A 21,871-nucleotide genomic window follows, 5' to 3' on the forward strand; every position below is an offset into this window, starting at 1 on the left:
ATAATTTTTACTTTTATTTTACTCTATTCAAAAATTGTCTGGGTCAAGATAGGCAATGATAACAATGGCTTCAGTGCAGTTGTGGAAAATAACTGCATTTACTCAAACACTGCATTTAAGTAAATAGTAATTAGTAATTTTATTTCTACTCCACTAGATTTCAGCAGCAAAAATGTATTTATTTTTTTTTTTTTTTTACCACATTACCATTTTAGTCTAGAAATATTCATAGGGTTAATTTCAAATCATGGTATTTTGTAAGCTGTTCAACTAAATTACATCATAAGCAACAGGATCAAACACTGGAGGTCATTCACTTGCAGCACAGCCTTTTTAGGGTCCTGAAAGATGCTGCTGCACTACCAGTAGGTAGATGGTTGCGCCATCTACTGGTAAATTGGAGAAACAGACATATTGAGCCACCGGTCTGAACCTTCACTTGTCCTGAAAAAACTTTGTGTGTGTGTGGGTCACACCGATAATTTTCTTGTTTGTTTCATCTGAAGTAAGAATACGGGCTTCCGTTTGTCAGAGAAAGGGTCATAAAGCGGTCCAGCACAATGAATAACTGACATAGATATTTAACCAATAGCAAACGTAGCCGATATCTACCGTCCCGCCTATATCTGCTGTCTGGTCCAATCACAGCGCTCTCTCCGGAGAGGCTGGGCGGGACGGTTACATCCCCGACAAAAGGTAACAGGTTGCAGCCGCATAATGAACTTGTTGCCGTGTTAATTTGCGTAGGAGTTGTTTTCCACCCACTTTTCCGTTCGGACTTTGATGAATGTCTGTGAAAGTATTTGAATTATCTTCGACATAAGGGAAGCGACTTGTCAGAGAGGAGCGGAGGAGGAATTTCAGAGAAAGAGGTAACTTTAACGCTTGGTTTTGGACTTCATATAGCCACAGACACAGACAGCTAAACCAGACAGAGACCTGTCAGACAGTTCACAGTTATGCTCTTTGTTGGAGGCTTTTTTGATGCTATGTGGCGCTTATTTCTTCGGTTAAGCTGACTGTATAAGTTGAGAATATCTCACAATGTTGTGTCACTGAGTGTTTTCTGTTAGCCGGTTTAGCTTTTTGGCTAACGTTAGTTTGATGGGATAGGTAGGGACAAGAGCTCCCAGCTAACGTTACTCCAGAATAACTGTTAAATTATGTTTTGTGAAATACGTGAGAAACTGCACCAAATTTAAACGTATAACTACTCTCAGAGTTATTAGACGTTTCTACAAGCAAAGATAATAGTTTTTAAAATGTGTATCACACCAAAACACTTATGATTCCTATGCAGAAGCTGTGTCTCTGCCCTGTGCTACCAGGGGATTTGTCACTGGAAAATCATGCACTGGGAAACAAACAATTATAAGACCTCTGAAACTGTGTTGAAGTCTCCAAGGCTACATATAACCTTCTAGCTTTTAATCTATGCAGCATAAGTATAAAACAATATGCAAACTCGCATGGAAAAATGCTCTGCAACAGTGGTTTTCAAACTGAAGTCTTAGGACGATCAGGGGTCCTTGATTGGGCTGCAGGGGGTCCTCAGCAAAAGAAAGAATAAAATATTTAGCTTTTATCACATTTTTTTGAAAGTTGGAACAAGAGTGGAAGAGGTAGGGTTGGTTGCTTTGATTGATTGTAATTTATAGTGGTCCTAATTTAATCATTTTTTGACCATGAATACTTTATCTTTAAACCTTATAAAATACTCAGGGAGCAAAATCCTCTAAAATTGGTGGTGCATGGTCTGATGTGCATCTTCTATTGTGATTATCCTTGACATGAAAAAGTTTGGGACCCCTTGGTCTGTAATTCAGAGATTCAGGCCTCAAAATTAGCAATCACCTGCCAAATGCTGGTAAAATATAGAAGTGGCTTGTAGATTTACTTCATTCACCAGCCAAAGAAACATTTGTAATCCATTGATTCACTGGAAAAAAACATTGAACATTCACTTGCCATTTGGTCAGTGGACAAAATAGTTAATTTTGGACCCTGCAGAGATGCTCTTCGAGATTAAAGCTTGAGACTGATGATGCAAGCAAGAAAGGAGTGCAGACTATAGTTTTGAAGTTCAGTAATTATAGCACTGCACTTGCTAAGCCATTGAGCATGCTGACACAATCTCATTTTATAACAGAGTGAAGATGGCTAACAAAAAATGTACCCTGATAGCATTTCCTAATTCTGCAGAGTGATAAAGATGAGTCCAGTGCTATAGGTACAAGTACTCTTGTGCAGATAAAAAATCCCCCATAAATCAATTTCTCTCCCACACCACATACGTAGATACACTCTCAGCCTGTGTAAGTGAGGAGCACAGAGAGAAACAAGTGTCTGGAATGTGAGGAAAGGGAGGGGCATATTTATGTGCTCCTAATGTGGTGTCATTTGTGTACTATTTGGTAACACTGAAGCCTTCCTTTGTTATGCGAATGAAGTTCTTTGGAATTGAAAAGAGGAATAAATGGCTGTTTGTTTGAGTGTGAAAGAGGAGTAGTAGCAGGTTTGGAGAGAGATTGACCGCTGGAGAGAGGAAGAGGGCCTGGTTTTCCTGTGAAGAATGTAATAGAGAGGGAGAATACCCTGAGGACTTAGGGGCTGCCTGTCCTTTAAGGACACAGACAGTGTGAGCTACTGTTTTGTCCAGCACTGTTACTTACACCTCCATGTTTTTAATTTCCAGGTTAATGCCCGTAAAACTTTACTTCACCTGGAAGAAAAGGGGCCAACTACTGTTTTACAGCAGCAGTTAACTTTATAGGATACTGTATACCAGCTGAAATAGTAAATTAATTGATTAGTCTATCAACTACAATTCATTGAATCTGAGGTACAAATTAAAATTATTTTAAATAATTTATACAGCAAAAAAATAATATTCTCAAATGTGTGAATTTGTTTCTTTTCTATAAAGATATGTAAAGAACTCTATCCCTCAACCCTGGGATTAAAGTTCTAAATCTTCAGGGTTTGATGTTAATGCGTTCTTTTTCACTTGCCTTCTCGGGCAAGTGGATCAGAAATCTATTTCGCCCAAAGTCAATTTTTACTTTTCCCTGTACAAATTGTTTTATTAGCGGTAATAAAATAACAATAAAGACTTAAGTTAATTTGTCATGTTCAATGCAAAGTCCAACGTAATGTCTTTAAATGTCTGGTTTTGTCATTCAGAAGCTCAGAAGATATTCAGTTTAATATGAAGGAAAGCAGGAAATCTCCATATTTTAACCATTTTGCATGAAAATTACTGAAAATTACCACTCACAATTACCACTTTCCCCAGACAAGTTGGTAATCCCTATTGTTGACCCCTGCTCAAAAAAGTTCATTATGGAACTTGAACTTGAACGACCTTAACTCAAGGTCCTCTTACTAGCTTTTGTTGGTACTTTCAACATCATCTCATTCAGTCATCCACAGCACATGGAAGATATAATTTGGGGTAATTGTAGTGAACAATTTTCACTATTTTCTGACTTTTAATAGACCAAACTATAACACATAACCAGTTGGCTAATGAATAATTTATGCTAGTAGAGGTGTCTAGCTCATCAAAACAATATCAAAAGATGAAGTTTGATGATGTTATGATGTGGCATGGGATCATGGAAGTCATTACTATTAAACAGCATCATTGTCGATTATAATCTGTCTTGAGTGACTTAGGCAGAAATCGTGTTCAGGGACGAGGTAATGTATTGTAGCTTTATTCACATTATGTTTATTCGTGTTCTTCCTTCCCTACTCTGTGATGTATCCTGTGTTTTCTGGGAAGTTATGGCAACAGGTGACCAAATTAAACAGCTACCTTCAAAAAAAATTACAGATTTCTCTGCGCTTGTTCTAAATATTTGGGGTAATGTAAGTACACAGTGCAACAAAATATATAACATAGGTCTAGCTGTTTTCAGACATTTTTATGTTGCATATTGTATGTTTAAATTATTCAGACATTAGCAATGTCCAAATTGTTAATACATTGCATATACTAAAAAACAAAGTATGGGCCACTGTACAGTATATACAGTTCAGTTTACAGGATTGACACATTTGCATATTAAACTATACAGCATATTCTACATATTATACTATGCTATATGGCAAATACAAAATTTGCAGGTCTTGGTTAGGCTCCAGTTGTCATCTGAGGTTGCTTTACTCTTGTAGAACAAGTTTTGACTCAAATAACCTTCAGCCTTTGCTGCTCTGCTCTTCCCAGTTGCATCGGTTTTAGGCCAGAGATGATATGATCACATGAACCGTGGTGACTCGGTGAGTCAGCAGAGGCACTTTCATGACTCCACACATTGCTGTTGTTTCATTTCTCTCCACACCCGCTCTAATCTCCTAATTATATTTTCCATTCCATCTCGGATCTTAACAGGGAAGCAGCTCCAATTCAATTTACTGTGCGAGTATTCAATTTGAGGCAAGAGGCAGAGAGCCAGTCAGCATAACCGCAGGCTAACATGAATCCATAAGCACCAAATAGGCTTCTCTTAGCTGGGCGAGCAAGCCTGAAAAAGCTGTTCTTTTGTTAAAGTCACATCCTATTAATGACACAAGTGCTTCAGAACAATACTAGGGCTTCAACTAATGATTTCTGAAATTACAGATAAATGTTCCTGTTGTTTACTCGAGGGATGAAACATGAAAATTTCATATTGTGTTTATAGTGACCAAAATTATCAGTATTAACTTGGTATTGTTAAAATGTGCTGCCAATGTTCAAAAAGTGCTGATACACAGTGAAATCATTTTACCAAGTTTTATATTGAAAAAAAACCCAATGATTTTGAAAGGAAGTTCTATGTGATATCAGTGTTTTCATGAAGCAAACCAACATTGTAGCTGCACCTGTGTCTGGGAAACCATTTCTAACTTTATTTGATGCTGTACAGTATTTACCGTGAGTTTTTCAAAATGTGAAGATTTAACATGATTGTAATGATAATTAGGCCTAAAATTTGAAATGATAATACTAACCGTCTAAAAGTTTACCATTGCTTATCGTGAAACCAGTAATCATTTCATCCCTAATTTACTTCAATTTTCCTTGAATCTATAAAGTGCCCAAATATAAAAATAGTCTGCCTAATAATAGGGTTGGGCAATGTCCACCAAAATAGACAATTGATGAAAAACATCACAATGGATAATGATATGTAGATATTGTTTTTAAATACTTTATTTTATACTATTTATATGTATACATGTTGGATATTATGTTGGATATTAATTACAGATTAGGAAGTACTTCATGCTTGTTTTTTTTTTCCTTGTGATGGTAGAGGGCTCAGTTGTCTATGGCTGTCAGCCATCGCGGTGGAGTGGCATATACACTGCTATGCATCATGGCTGCCTTGTGTATCCTGTGTCCATTTGGAGCGATGGTTGTGCGCATCCTCAGAAATTAACGCTATGCATACGTGAACACAAATGCATGGTTAAACAGCACGTATATCTCCGGCCTAATGTGATATCTTCAAATCACTTGTTTTGTTCGTCCAACTGTCCAACAATAATCATCAATAATGCTATCATGTACACCATTTAGTCACTAATTGATTAATCAACTAAGGTTTCAACTCTGAGGGATACAAAGTCATAAAGTGTTTCTTTCAAATAATGAAATAACATTAGGTGTGACTGACATTAAAATCACAGCACAGGCGTTGTATAAACAAATGGATTGACAGAAGAACTTGTTTGCTGTCCTACTTTCAGTATGGAAAAGGATGTTTATTTTAGAGACGTGTAAAAAGAAACTGGCTTTGGAGAGAAACCTAAAAGCGGGGTGGGTGTGGGGAAAAATATCAGAGTTGAAACCCTGAAACTTGTAATCAGATAGACAGTGTGAGGGAGGGAATGAAAGAATACAGGAATCCTTTTGGCATGCTCAGAATTGCTGCCCTCATTTTCCGCCCCACATCGACTGGACAATGGGGTGGGTTCCCCCTCACCCATGTCCCCCTTGGGAGGGACTGCGTTCTTCCACGGTGACATAGAAAAATTAAACAAATGAAGAGATGCACATGAACTAAGAAATGTCTTTTGCTACCTTACATTTTATCTGTAAGTCAGTTTAGCACCCTTAGACGCTACAGATTGCTAGGGTTCAGATGAAATCAATGGACATTGTCTTCTGTGTTTGTCATATTGCGTGCCTGTGACACATTCGTCAGTGTATGACATGTTTGCTTGACCTTGCTGTGAAGGCAGTGGGCTGCAGACTTCATGCTTGACTGCACAAATGTGTTGTGACATGGTGCTTCCTACGTGGTTCCCAAAGGGTGGGAAAAAAAATCGACTAACTTTGCACGTCTGATGAGCAGGTCTGTCTGTGGATGATGCTTATGCACCACAAGCACACAGATATACTCAAAAGGTCATTCATGTCATGTTGCTTTGCCCACTGCCGGCACAGACATTTTCCGTCACCTTTTCTTGCTTTAAAGACAAAGTCTTGACTTTCACAAGATTATATGTCTTGGCTCACTTGGCTGACTGTGTTTTATTTTGCCGAAGGACTTGGCTTCCTCTCCGTTGCATCACATTTCTTCCAAAATATGGAAATGTAAAAATGTGTGCGTAGGCATTCAATAATGTATGGCTGCATGTGTCAGTGTAACCATATGATGGTTACTTGAGTAATCAGAGAGAGGGTTGTGCACAGGAACAGCTTGACTTTGGATTTTATCACACAAGGCCCTGATAAGAGAAGAAAAGCTGGTGTTTTTTTTCTCTCACTTCACCCTCCCTTTCAGTCTCCCAGCCCACTTTCTGTCTCTCACCTTGGAAAGCTGTGGAGAGGAAGTAAAAGGAGCAGAGGTCAGGTCAGGAGGGAGTGTTGTAAGAGGTTTGAAGTAAGTTTAATGAACCATAGCAGTGTAATGACATGGGAATGAGGTCTCTCATCGTGACCTAAGTAAATGCATGATCAACCAGTCAACACAATACCAGAAATGTTCAGTTCAGCCCGTGCCTTAGATTGTTGTCAGTGATGAATAATGTTGTCAGTGACGTGTGCCTAAACCTTGACATACAGTAGGTGTGATCAGCTGAAACAGAACATACATAGTTTCAGAGTTACTCATTAAAGGCTATAAAAAGGGAAGGTTAAGGAGTCAAGAAATACAGGGAAGTGGAGAAATTACAGACTAAAAGAATTAAAGGGTCTTTACTAGTTGCTATGGAACCTGTTTGTATCCCAAGCTGTCAAAGATTCGTTGAGGGAAATAAAGTTTAGTGTCTGGCTGGGAAAACTTCCAAAAGTTGGGAAAGGCTTAGCTGATCCTTGCAAGGGGAAAGTGATATGTGGGTGTGTGCTTTCAGGTTAATGACTAATGTAGCGCACTGAGGTCAAAGTCCACAAAAGCAGCCAAGAGCCAGAAACTAAGTGTTACTGCCTATATAATAAATCTGTGTGTCTGTATTTGTTCAAAGCAAGGCTGTGTGTCTAACAATTTTTTGACATTCCAGGAAGGTATGCTAATGACAGTGCAGGTAGTCTTTGTTTGATTTCCTAATTTGAAGGAAGAGCTGTGGTTAACCTGGCTGTTGATTGTATTGTAGTAGTCTTTTTTTCTCTGCTTTCCTCACTCTGCTCTTTTGAATATAGCCCCACTGATACTGGATTTATCAGGCCGATACTGATACTGATTAGGAGTTTGAAAAATTTGATAATAATCCAATCCAATCCAATCCAACTTTATTTGTAAAGCACTTTATAAGCAACCACAGTATACCACAATATATCAACTGGTAGTCATTTTGTAAGAACAAAATCTAAACAGTCTTGGTACAGATCCCTTGGAGTTGTTTTGATAAGCGGGGCATTTAGCAGTGATAAATTAAACTTGTCAGTACTATATGGTGAGCAAATTATGCAATGGAGACACGTTTGGCATTTATGTACCACAAGTTTTTGTTTCATACTGGCATGTGTGGCAGCATATACACAGATACCTACATATATATACAATTAGCTAATATTCACCAATATATCTGGCTGGAGTATTTTTTTGTCTTCCTCTAATCGTGAGTTTTTCAGTATTGGTTATTTTTGAGTGGGAAAACCTACATACATATCTCAGCTAAACCAAGAGCACACAAAAATGTCTTCTTGTAGTATTTGAAGGAATAAGCAAAAATTACTGTCTTGCTCTCATATCATTGTACAGTGATGTAAATAATATAAGTAAACAGTGATGCAGTGTCTCTTAATGCACTCCATTTTACTGGTTGTGTCTCAATGGTCACCTTAGATTTGTGAAACTCTTGCATGATTGGTATGCATTGTTTTTGCCTTGGAAGAAAAAACATTGGTTAGAGTTAGGGAAAGAGTTTGGTTTGGGTTAAAATGATCACTCTTATTTGTGTGTCTGGGGTTCCCATCTCAACATGACCCATTTTGTTTTGTACTGTCAGATCTTGAAGCACATTGTATTAAAGGGCAGCTGTAGCTCAGGTGATAGAGTACTGAGCAGGTTATTCATAGGGTTGGTGGTTGTTGAAGTGCTGTTATTGTGTATATGATGATGCTGTGGACAAAAGCATCTGCCAAATTAATGTAGTTTGGGGCATGATATGAAAATACTACCATAGCAAATATGTAGCCCATAAAGCTTGCCAAAATCTAACCACATTCTTGCTTCCTTCTCCTTCTCTTTACGTGCCTCTCTGCTGTATTGACAGCATGAGTACACCGTCTTCAGGTCGGAAGACCCCAGTGGACTACGGTGTCCAGATCCGTTTCATCAATGACCTCGGTGACACTGGTGGGGGACAGCCCGGGTCCCAGCCCAAGACCAAGTCTCAGACCTCCTCCAAATATGGTGTGGCAGTCAGAGTACAGGGTATTGCTGGCCAGCCATATGTGGTCCTGAAGGACGGAGAGAAAGGCGACTCGTATGGGGTCCAGCTCAAGACCCAGTACCCCTCTGGCTACAGTAGCCTTCCCCGGAGGAGAGAGAAAGCAGAGCCAGGGACACAGGGGGCAGATGTTGGAGGAGGGCAGGGAGGTGCACTGCGTCGGGCCCAGTCCCATGGCTCGCTGCTGGACAGGGATGCAGAGGGAGGGGCAGGTAATGAGGACTTTCAGCTGTCCAGGCCACCAGGGGATGGGAAGTCTGGGAGTTATGGGAATTTGGATGGAGGAATTGGGGTAAGGGGAGAAAGAGAGCAGGACCAGTATGTCAGGGGTAGAGAAGGGGACGTGGAAAGGAGAATGTGGGATGGTTCATACAAAGCAGGGCTCAACGGGACAGCGAGGAGCAATCAGTCCTACCCTGACCCACCTCAACAAACAAATGAGCATCAGAGACAGACTCCTGTCAACAGACTCATTAACAGGTTTGATGGTGGAGGGCAACAGAGAGGACTTCCTCCTGCACAGCAAGATCCCAGAGATACACCTCCTCTACTCACCCCCAACCCCTACACCTCACCTCCGTCCTCAACTCACAGCAGCTTGGGACGCAGCCAGGGTGCTTTCACCAAATTTCCTGGACACTCCGCTAATCAGAGGACTTCACCAGGGGGGTACGCTGCTGTGGAGACACCACAGGCCAGTCTGCCTGAAGCACAAGTAAGAATAAAATGTTTTATTGCTGTGTGTTACAGCTCTAAACACCACATAGCATGCAACATTGCAAGAGTAGTTTTCTGATCTATGTCTCAAGGTGACTCCTGACCTTTTGCTGGACCAGGGTCCGAGTGCAGAGGTGAGCAGTGAGGAGGAGCAGCTCATGCAGACTATATACAACATCCTGAGACAAGGGTATGGGCCTACATGTGATCTTGACATAGCACATAGAAATTTCATTTGGTTGTCATAATACAATTATAATACTTGATAACATACATGTAGATTTGTTGTTTTCCTTTCATCAGGACCAGCGAGAGTGATGTTGTCATCAAGCACAAAGTCAAGGTCATCTTTCAGAAAATTCAGAGTCTAAAGGTTTGTTTTCCTTTTTAAAAATATCGAATTGTGAGGGGTTGTTCCTATACTGGATCACATGTCAGGTAAAGAAACAGTATAAGCATGCTGCTTACACATACATCTATGTCTCCATATGCATTTTTCTACGACAGCCCAAAGAAAGACCTCAGGAAGAGTGGGTGAGAGAAAAGAGAGAGCTTGAAAGAAAGATGGCTGAACTACAAACTGCCCTCCAGAAGGAAAGAAGGGTAAACAAAACAGAAAAACAGATGTGAAGAGACATAGAAATTAACAGTGCTGAAATATTTCATTCTTTACTAGAGCTGCAACGATTAGTCTATTAATCAATTAGTAATAAAATTAATTGACAACTTTGATAAGTGATTAATTCTGGGTCTGGCTCTGTTCTCAATACTGTTCTGTAGTGGATAAGACACTATTTTACTTTTGAATAGAATAAGAAGCACAACGTGCATACTTTCTTTTGCATTTAATGCATTAATTTCCAATGTGTGCTCAGAAAAAAAAAATCCTGCTTTTCTTTTTCTATTTGGAGCCTCCACATTAATTAAGTGTCATCTTTAAATGGCCAACATAAGGTAAACCACATGTAGAGCATGTGTGCCAGAGTTTTGGCTTGTTGTTACTGTAGTGTCCTTGGACGACCCACCAAACTTTAATAAATTCACTTTGCTGATTGGAACTGGCTGCCACCAGAGGATGTTAACATTCAGAGAGCAACCTGCCACTTCAAATCAGCTCTAATTACACGGTGCACATCCAATGCCACACATAAACACTCATCCGAGTCTCCTTGAAATGAGAGCACCAACTATCAAGTGAAGGAAATAGCTGTTAGTTGCTTGAGAGCAGGAAACTGTCCTCAGTTTTTATGTCTTTTTAACTAATCTAAGCAGGAGGGCGGGTGGTTCCTTGGAGTGTGCTTCAGATTAATCCTCAGATTAATCCTTAAAGCCCTCTGGGCTAGTCAAAGGTGCACACACACAATAATCTAACTTCAATAATGACTCATTATATGTTGGCTTAAGGAAGGTGGGCAGGTCTTAATCTCTAATAGCTCCTAAGAACTTAATCCCTTATGCATATTGATCGGTGGGCAAATGCAAGCCCGCTTTAACATTTCCTAAAAGCCTATTGTTTATGCCAGCAGAGCTACCTAATGTCTAATGTTTCACTGCTCTCATTTATTCATCACGTCTGCTCGTGTGCAGGACTCTGTTAGCAATTCTGATCCCACTCTGAAAGCTGAGCTGGAGTCCTGTCTGGATGAAAATCTGCAGCTCCAAGAGATGCTGGACCGGAAGAAGAAAGAATTAAATGAAACACAATCAGAGTGAGGACACAACAGCACACACACATGCACACACACATGCACACACAGAGGAAAGGAGGAAGGGGCATGGTACTATTGTCTGGGTGCATGACAAGCCCACTTTGTTTTCAAGCTCCACTCCTCACAATTTCGTGAAACAAGCAGTTACTGTAACTTCACGAGACAAACAAGTGTGCCTTAGTCATTTGCATTCAAATCATTCAGAAATGTGTGATTGTGTCCTCTTTTCCTCGCAGGCTGACTCAGCTGCGTATGGATAGGGAGAACGCAGAGGCAAGGGTCAGAGAAATGGAGGACCAGCTGGCTGAGCTTCAGGATGAACTGAGAAGAGAGAACGGCAACAAGACGGTATCACAGAAACAGACTGGCACACATACACCCACACAGGGTGCATCTATCTGTCCCCACTACTGGATTTTTAAAAACAAGCTGAGACTCAAATCTCGATTCAACTGCTTCTCAAGAAAGCATTTTTTTAGTTTTACAAATGAGAAATATTGTACAAAAAGTCGGCTAAGAGATCAAAAGTGTCATGTTAATACTTTATATTCATTGTGTCTGCAGGACCTGATGTCTTGTCAGGCGCAGATGATGGAGGTGTGCCAACTGAAACAGAAGCTGGAGGAGACACTCAGACAGAGGGAGAGGGAGCTAACGGCCCTCAAAGGAGCTCTGAAGGAAGAGGTGGCCACACATGACAAAGAGATTGAGGCACTCAGAGAGCAGTACAGTGCTGACATGGAGAAGCTCCGCGGCAGTATGGAGCAGGTGTCTCAGGTGTGTGTGCACAAACATCGTTGCCAGCTCATCATCACTTACATTTGGTATGACATTGCTTTTAATTTGGAGACAACATGGGCAGTTCAGTCCCTCAACCACAGACACCATGAGCAAAACTCTGAGGAAACCATCTCTGCATGCTTTTCATCTTTTTCCTTTGTAGTGCCAATATTTGTGTTTTAGTAGTTTTTCTTATTGAGAGTGATTTACAAGAGTCCATCTGTAGATCATCCATGTCTCACTTGAGACATGTGCCCCACACATTTGATCTCATAGTGTACATGATAAGGCTGAGCAATTTATAAAAATTTTGTCCCACCAACTTTCAGCTGGGTTATGTGTGCAGGTTTGTTACATTACATATGCTACGTCCATTTGCTATGTCCAATAAATGAACAAAATATACATACACATGTCAAGAGAGGAAATATTCTTACACATATTCTTACACATTGCCTCGTTAACTCATTGTAAAACACACTTCAAACAATCAACTCTACTTTAGTTGAAAAAATTTTGATTTAGATGTGAAAATATTTGTCATCTCAGTGGGTGTGTACTTTAAGGAATGAATGAGAACTGCTGCTCAGTGACAGACATTCTGATAACTGATATTTTCAACCAATCTCCCAACCTTAGTATATTATTAAATATGTTGTAAAATAGTAGAATATATAAAGTAAAAGCTGATTCATGTCCTTCATGATTGGAATTCTATGTGTAATATGCAGGTTCAGCTTCTTCAAAACTGAAGAATGAAAATAGCACCAAACACAGGAGGGCACCACAACACACAGATAAAGGGGGCCTTTTCACACCAGCCGTACTTTAGGAAAACCCTGATAATGGTTCAGTGATACCTATGAATACCAGAATAATTCCATGCTGCACTGTGGTGGATAAATGTGCACTTCTTTCCAGATTCCATCCTAGTTATTTCTATTGCACTCATATTTACAATAACATGTTTTGTACATAGCCATACCTTATAAAGAGAATAGTTTACTGTGATGAAAGCTTAAACTCCCCTGATGAAAGCCTGAGGACAAGAACACAGGAGTATCTGCAGAGGAGAGGCTGCATGCACAAGTGCACTGAGCACACTCATCCAGCAACATTTCCCCCACAATTTTTTTGAATATTTGATAATATGTAGATTCTGTCCATCTACATATTCATTTATGTCTATGAAGTGGTGGGGTTCTAATGAAATATGTTCTCAATTCTTCTGTCCCCTGTCTTAGTCTCACGCGGGGATCGAGGCAGAGCGGTTACGTGTAAATGCGTCAGTTCGTTCCCTACAGCAGCAGCTGGAAGACTGCAGAGACGAGAGCAGCCACTGGATGGAGCAGTTTCATGCCACCAGAGACGAACTTAGAACAACTAAACAAGAGTGAGTCCTTTCTAACACATTATGTTGTTCACAGCATGTATCCATTATTACCTACCTGGATTTGGGATTTCTAATGCTTACTTGGACGTGGATTTTGTCACCATCTTCTCATGGTTTTTCTTGGCACCTTCCGTGCTACTAATGTGTGTCCATCTCTTCTCTTCCATTCTACCTGGTCTATGTTTGTCAACCTCTCTATCAGAGAGCCAACCAGCAGCCCTGAGACACTGTGAGAGTCACTAACTGAACAGCATTTGTGTTTAGATATGCAGATGTGTAGATGTGGCTAGTTGTGCCAACAACTGTGTGACTATAGATCCAAGGCCATCCACACTTGCAGCCCAAATCATGACTACATGATCCAAATTTTAACATGTACCATGAACCCTCAAGTACATGGGTTCTAATGTGTTTGTAAACAGAAACTATGAAGTCACGGAGGAGTGGTGTGGATGATCTTAGATTTTTGTGTTTAGCAAAAAAAAATGTGTTGTAGACTGCTGTAGACTGTGAAAATGTTTGGCTGTTATGTGTTAACAGAGAATTTTGATTTATCTCCTGTTGTTTGAAGAATAAACAATGACTTATTTGATCATCAAAGTAAATTTAGCTCGCAACTCACCTCTACAATCCAACCGCTACTGATCAGATAATCAAGCGAAACTTTTATGCGGTGCAATTTATTCAGATCAGCTGTATTTGATCTACATTTTTTTTAGGCTCCTGCAAGCCCGTCTAGAAAAAGAGGAGTTTGAGGAGGAACTAAAAGAGCTCCAGGAGAAAGTGAGCACCATGAAACAACAGATACCAGATCCCAGCCACACTCAGACTCTCAACCAGGTGCAGTAAATATACACTCAGCCCCACACAATCACTGATGCACTGCTGAATCACCTCATCTGTTGACAAAAAAATTAAGCAATTTAACCATCAAATTGTTTGTATTTCTGCTCAGGAAATTCAGCGATACAGTGCTGATCTACAGAAGGCCAAGTCTGACGTGGAGAAGCAGAGGACAGAGTTTGACAAGAAGGTCATGGAGGTCATCTCCTTAAAAAAATCTCACCAGAGCCAGGAGGCAGAACTGAAGTATGAGATTGACAGGCTAAAGGATCAATTACAGAGGGCCAAAGAAGATTTTATTAAGGCACAGGAGAAAAACAAAAAGGTTAGTTAAATCTTACACTTCAGTGAGGTTATAACAATGTAAATGACTCTAATTACTAGGTTAAAAAAAATCTCATCTTTAATCTCCATAATTTCTTTTGTATTTTTGTTAATATCATTCCCCTCTCTTCCTGCATATAGCTCCCAGATCCAGCCATCATCTCAGAGCTGGAGCAGAAGCTTGGCGAGACACGTACTGAAGTTAGCCAGCTCAGAGAGAAGCACTCATTAGCTGAGGAAGAACTAGAGGCCAGTAAAACACGTCTCAATAGAGCTCAGATGGATGTTAAATCGCTCCAAGATGCCCAGCAGGAGCAAGAGGAGGCCAACACACGTCTCAAAGAGAAACTCTCACGGTTAGAGGTAGATTATTTTTATTTTATTTTATAAAGGTACTGCTATTGACGGCTGCTTTTTGTTTTGCAATTGTCAAGACACACTTCAAGTTAAAAGGAGAAACAACTTTAATACGAACAAAAAATAGTGTACACATCAGATTTATTATTTAATTGAGCAATATATAACAATTCACATCCAAAAATGAGAACCACAGTCCGAATAGTGAGTTGAAGCCATAGACTGTATATCAAATGGGTTGAAATCCTACTTAATATAGGATTATGTAGGATATAGGAGAAGCCGTTGTTTACCCCTTCCCCCTCAGTTCAGATGACTTATTGTATGTTGAGTTTTTGGTATCATTACATCATTAGTAGACATATTTAAGCCTAACTGGTCCTCCTCTGTGGTTTCTTCAGGCTCAGCTGCAGACCAACGCCACAGAGAGCTCCGAGGCAGAGCTCGCCCTCCACACTGAGGTGAGAGGGCTGAGATCTGAGCTAGATGAGGCCAAGCGAAAAGCTTCCAGACTGAGCCAGGAGCACCGTGAACTGAACCTGCGTGTGGAGGATACAGAGAAAGACAAGGAGACTCTCAAACAGACTATCAACCAGCTGGAAGAGGCCAAACAACACCAGGAGAGAGCTCTGGAGAAACTCAACAAGGAGGTAAGAAGGAGAGATTTTCTTTATATCTTTACAAACAAATGAAAGCTTCTGCAGCTTGGAGATTTCCAAACTGCTCATTCGAGGATTCACAGCACCAAAAAAAAATCACCCTCTTTGTTTTTTTTTTCCCCTCTCTCTCCCGCCGGTTTCCTCTGTCAGCATGAGTCTCTGACCGTGTCCTCAAGAGAGGAGGCGCAGGCTCTCAGGGTTCAGCTGGAGGAGCAGAGGGAGAGGGCACGCAAGGAAATGCAGGAGGCGCAGCGTTACGGAAACGACGCTCAGAGTGAACTGGATAGAAGTCACATAAATCTGAGGAGACTGGAGGAAGAAGTGTGTGTTTTTGTTTTCAAGTGCATGCTGAGTTGCTTGCTTGGCCTGGTTGTTGTTTTTATTATGAAAATGATGTGTAGTCTGAATGTTTTCAATAGTTTTGACACATAATATTCATGGTGCATGCTTGACCGATTGTATTCATGTGTCTGCGTGATATAATATGCAAAACTGCACAATGATGAACATCCAGTCTGTCATTCCTGTTTTCTAATATTATTATGAATCTAATTAGATGTCACGACAGAAGAAGGAGCTTCTGGTTGTATGTGAAGAGAGAGACAACCACCAGCTGGATAAAGAGCTTCTCACTAACAGACTGCGCCACCTTGAGGGAGAGATGGAGGCCAGCAAAAACAACCTGAATGAGAAAACCCGAGAGATTCGCATCCTGGAGGTAAGATAAGTGCACCTGCTCACTTTGTGGTTTGGGAGAATAAACCATGACTACAGGGCTCTCTGCTGTTAATAGTTCTGCTCTACATACAGGTTTAGTTCATGGCATACATATATTATTGTTTCCGAGATACAAGAACACAAGGCACATTTTTTTTTTTATATTATGGAGACTCCGGCACATAAATCCAGAGAGAAAATAAGCAAGCACATAAATAAGTAAATGGAAAAAAATGACGAAATAGAAAGAGATATGTAAAAGAAAAAAAAAATATATTAAGACAAATAACTATATAAAAGTAAATACAAAAGAATAATAATACAAATTTTCATTTATTTTCATATTTCTTTGTTAATTTCTTTCTGTATATATTTATTTATACATTTTTAAAACTATCTATCCATTTAGCAATTTTTTCCGATATTCTTTTCGCTGTTGCTTTTGCTTTTTCCCACCTTCCTGCCTAGACTTCACTTTTAATAAATTAAAAAATATAAATAGAGGAAAAAATTAGTAATTTATATTCAAAAAATGTAAAAAAATAATAATTAAAAAAAAATAATTAAAAAACGTGAAAATTTAAATACAAATAAATGAACAAATAGATATGAAAATAATTGAAAGTGCTCAGAATTCACATATTCTTTTATGTATTCCTCTTTATATTACATACATTTATTTTCTTATTCTTTTACAATTTTTTTTTGTTTGTTTGTTTTATTTATTTTAAGATATTTTTGGGGTGCTTTTGACCTTTATTTGACAGGGCAGCTTGTAGACAGACAGGAAATGGGGGAAGACATGCAGCAAAGTGCTGCATGCTAGAATTGAACTCACAGCCGCTGCAGAGAACTCAACCCCTGTACATGGGCCGGACGCTCTTAACTGAGCTATCAGAGCACCCAAATGTATTCTTTTTCACAGCACTCCTGTGACTCTATACCCACAGTCTCGTTTCTGAGCATCTGATAAACTTGGTCTTACCTTCTTCGTCTTACTTGGTCTCCATCAGGACAAGCTGAAGCGCATGGAGTTGGAGCTGGAGGAGGAGAGAAGCAGTGCAGAGATGATGACAGACCGAGTGGCCAGGAGCAGAGACCAGATTGATCAGCTCCGCTCTGAGCTCATGCAGGAGAGGTCCTCCAAACAGGACCTGGAACTGGACAAGAACGCCATGGAGAGACATGTACGCACGCACACACACACACAGACACACGCACACACACACACACACACACACATCATCTGTGTTTTCTGACATTTGCGATCATCAGCAACTGAAGTATACAATCTGCCAAAATATCATTTTTACTCCGAATCTTCACTGAAACTCAATATAGAATTTAGGTGAAAGTGGAAGTATTCTGGGTATTGTTGACCTGCTGTTTGTCTGCGTCGATCCCTGCAGCTGAAGGAGCTGAGGAGTCGTGTGGCTGACATGGAGGGCCAGTCTCGTTCCTCAGCAGGAGTCTCTCAGCTGGAGAACAAGATCCAGGATCTGGAAGAACGCCTACGGGATGAAGAAAGGTATGGTGCAACACATAGAAAACATGCTGCAGTCCAACAGATCTATATTCTGGGTCATCCTTGTATGACAACTGAATATCTCAAATGCACCTGGTAATGTAAACCATGAAAGAGAGTTTACACATTCTCCTAAGGGAATATTTTAAATTTTAAGTTGTAGAAGCCAAATTCTGGGCTGGAACACCAAGCCTGGTGTTGTTTCACCATTCCTCTTGAATTGATTTAGGATTTCTGGTTCTGTCTGTGATTTCTGTGAAGATTCTCAGTCATCCAGGTTTTGGAATTTGTTAAGGGTTATTGTAGGCAACAGGATTTGCTTAGGTTCTGTCAAGAACCTAAGAAAGTCCAGTTCCCTTTGATAACTGTATTCCTGATTGTCAAACCAGAGACTTCCTCTTGGTTTTGTTTTCAAGCTTTAGAAAATCTAGTCCATGATGAGTCTTTGGCCAGTGACAGGTTATTTCAGAGAGTGGACATTCCTATTGGCTTTTTTTGCAGAGCTCATGATATATACTGACAGGTGAGCTCACCACCATCTTCCTCAGTGCAACCTTGTTATTTTGCTATGAATCGTTTTCTCTTTTTTTGTTGTTACTTAAATCTTTTCTTTTTTTATCATTAGTAAACTTTCATAGATGCATAGGTTTTTAAGCTAAATTTTAGGCCTTAAAATGTCTTAATTTTTTATTTATTTTTTTTTTCCAGGTCTTAAAAATCTTTAAAAAAAATTAGCCACTAATCCAAACTGTGCTTGTACTTTTTTGTCACAGGAGCTTGAATGTAACCAATGGTCATTTATATTTTAAAGTCCCACACTCAAGCTTTAACATGCCTACATGTCATATGCTCTGTTTTTCTCTTTATATATTTAAAGGGAGAAGAACTCTGTGTTGGCGTCTCAACGACGGCTGGAGAGGAAACTAAAAGAACTCAGCATGACGCTGGATGAGGAACGACATGTGCACACTGAACAGAGAGACCAGGTACATGCATTCACCTCCTACTGTCTGTCCGTGTTTCAACATGGTAATAAATTAGCATTGAACACATATACAGTCACATTAACCTTCTCCTGTGTTGCAGCTTACTCTGAGAGTGAAAGCCCTAAAGAGGCAGGTGGACGAAGGAGAGACTGAGCTGGAGAGGATAGATGGACTGAAGAGGAAGGCTCAGAGAGACATGGAGGAACAGATGGAGCAGAAGGAGGCGTTGCAGGCCAGAGTCACAGCACTAGAAACTGAGCTCAAGTAAACATTTCCTTTTCTTTCTTTCAATTGTATTTCTCATTCAGTTTTTACTCACTGTGTGAGCTTATGCACTTCCTGGCAGCCAGATTATCAGAGCTGTGTGTGTGTGTGTGTGTGTGTGTGTGTGTGTGTGTGTGTGTGTGTGTGTGTGTGTGTGTGTGTGTGTGTGTGTGTGTGTGTGTGTGTGTGTGTGTGTGTGTCAGGAAGAGACACTATCCCCTCCTTCTAGTATGTCACTGAATGAATAAAACGGCATGTAAATGACGTTATTAGCAGTGAACCCAGATTCCTCGGCTGTTACACACACGTACAGACACCTGGTAGAGATTCACACAGACTCCCTGAGGTGCAGTATTTCACAACGTGATGTGTGTAAAACAAATCGGTAATCACCCACGTGTGAAAAGGTATTTCATTAAACTGAAACGGCACATTACTCATGTACCACAGGGGGAATTAAATTCCAGACATGCTACCACTAGTCACAAGGATGAATGTTGTGTCATTATATTGCCAGCAGAGGGAGCACTGTGATCACCTGGCAGCATTTATGAATGAAGCAAGTGATAAATAAAACAGTGTATATGTGTTCCAACAGTTCATGATGATGATTAAGAACCATAAAACATAGCCAAAGTCAAGGACCTTATGACAAAGTCATAAGACAAAGACAAGGTCTGGTAAAACTGTTTTTATTACCAGCTAAATTGATTTCTTATTTAATGGTCTTGTAACTGAACTTCCTAAAAAGACCATCAAGCACCTACAGCTTTTTCAAAACTCAGCCACAAGAGTTCTAACCGAAACCAAAAGGACAGCCCACATCACCCCAGTTCTTAAATCCCCACACTGGTTGCCAGTAAACCACAGAATTTATTACTTATTTATAAATCCTTACATTAGTTGCCAACTGCCTGATTATCTTAGGAATGCACCTACCATTGCAGCTTTTAAATCCAGATTGAAAACCTTATTGTTCTCGACAGCTTTAAACTAAATATTTTTAAATCCTAAGGCATATTTATAATTATAATATTATTTTCATTTTTTTATTTTATTATTTGACTTTTGCTGTTATGTTTTTTACTATTTTATCTTATTTACAGTGGATTTATCTCTCTTTTCTTGCTCTGTTTATGCCTCCCTGCTCACAACAGCCATAGAATAGAATAAATCTTTATTGTCCATCGGGGTGGGGCTGAAGGCTGTATGTTTTCAGGTTGTCTGTTTGTCCCACTCTTGTGAAGGCGATTTATCTAGAATGTCTTGACAGAATTTCTTTAAACTTGATACAAATTTCCATTTGGACTCTAGGATGAATTGATTAGAATTAGGAGGTCAAAGGTCAGTGGGTCAGTGTGATTTTACATCTGATCCATTCTTATGAATACAATTTCTCAGGAGCACCTGGACAGAGATTATTTAAATTTGGCACAAACATCCACACATTAGAACTTTGACATCAAAGGTCACAGTGACCTCACAAAAAAGACACTAAATATGCTTTTTATTAAATTCCTTCAATATCTTCACTAAATATATATTATTAGTCTGGACAGACATGCATTTAAACTGTAACTTGACTGGTTGGCAGAGGCATACAACCATCAGGTAGAAGTCTAGGTAATTGTGTTATTTTAACTTATTTGTGTTATTTTTAATGTTTTAACTTGCATTTTGTTCTTTTTACTCTCTGTGCAGCACCTTGAATGTACCTCTGTGTGAAACATGCTTTCTAAATAAAACTGCTGTGTTTTGCCTGTGTGTTGCAGGAGAAAAACACATGCAGCAATGCGTCCAGTTCTGGATTCATCAGCGCTCAGTTCAGATGATGACGACAGCCTGTATGACTCCTCCACCATCACCTCCATCCTCACCGAGAGTAACCTCCAGACCAGCTCCTGTTAAAACAGCACTTCAGGGACAAAGTGATCGTGGGAAAACATAGCACAATGTGGGGAAAAAATCGAAAGTTAGGTACCTTACAAACTGGGAGCAAAGCCAAAAGGCAGAATATTTTAGACTACACACAATGAGGGTGGGGTACAAGGACCTGGGAGGTAAATGACAATGATAAAGGATAGTAGGGGAATGATTTTTTTCCACACCAGAGTGAATGGAAGGAAACAAAACATCCTCTGCATTTTATGGAATTTCCTTCAGTCTGCAATATACCCCAGTGAACTCCACGGCATAGTGGGAAGGACTCCATTGCATTCATGCAATACATTAGTTGGGTACTCTAACATACAAAAACTCACTACAACAGTGAGTAACTGGATTTCCATGAAAGAAATGAAGCTAGAAGCAAAGAAAAACATAAAAAGAAGGTACCTCTTGTAATTTTTGGTACAAATTTAGTTTGTCGAACCATTTCAAGGTGGAGATTCTGGGTCAACCTCTTATGGTACCAAGTCTGGCTTTGACTGATAAAAACTCTCAATTTCTCATTGTAGACAGTTTACCTGTTGAAGCTGTTCTCAAGCTGTCAACTGACTGAACTCACAAATTCTCTACCGTGGCATGCTTAAAATATTAGGTAGCACTACTGAAAAACATGGACCAAACACTGACACTGAGTGCACTCATGATTGCCACAAGTGAAAGAGAAACTATGAGCAGTGTAACACTGTAATTTTTATGCTGGTTTTCTTTGCCCAACCAAATATAATGGTTGAAGTACTGAATGAAAATGAAATGTTGAGTTTATT

The 21,871-nt window shown here is 39.8% G+C and overlaps 1 protein-coding gene across 6 annotated transcripts; it reads left to right on the forward strand.

Moving 5' to 3' along the window:
* The first annotated feature begins 698 nt into the window (after positions 1 to 698).
* On the forward strand, positions 699 to 21,371 carry cgna (cingulin a). 6 transcript variants are annotated; one of them, XM_084726806.1, is made up of 20 exons: positions 699 to 872; positions 8,710 to 9,601; positions 9,675 to 9,793; positions 9,907 to 9,976; positions 10,111 to 10,206; positions 11,191 to 11,312; positions 11,549 to 11,660; positions 11,877 to 12,089; positions 13,337 to 13,485; positions 14,205 to 14,325; positions 14,441 to 14,653; positions 14,794 to 15,015; positions 15,411 to 15,659; positions 15,819 to 15,989; positions 16,225 to 16,386; positions 17,399 to 17,572; positions 17,795 to 17,913; positions 18,788 to 18,896; positions 18,997 to 19,160; positions 20,933 to 21,371. In XM_084726806.1, exons 2-20 carry the CDS (start codon positions 8,711 to 8,713, stop codon positions 21,066 to 21,068), a joined length of 3,612 nt encoding a protein of 1,203 aa, XP_084582932.1. In that variant the 5' UTR covers positions 699 to 872; position 8,710; the 3' UTR covers positions 21,069 to 21,371. The 6 variants fall into 6 exon arrangements, with proteins under 6 accessions (XP_084582932.1, XP_084582933.1, XP_084582934.1 ...); XM_084726807.1 differs by having other exon boundaries at positions 9,696 to 9,793; XM_084726808.1 differs by having other exon boundaries at positions 9,723 to 9,793.
* Positions 21,372 to 21,871: the final 500 nt, after the last annotated feature.

The sequence above is a fragment of the Lutjanus erythropterus genome, chromosome 9 (assembly GCF_056507025.1).
Source record: "Lutjanus erythropterus isolate fLutEry1 chromosome 9, fLutEry1.hap2, whole genome shotgun sequence".
Taxonomy (NCBI): Eukaryota; Metazoa; Chordata; class Actinopteri; order Lutjaniformes; family Lutjanidae; genus Lutjanus; species Lutjanus erythropterus.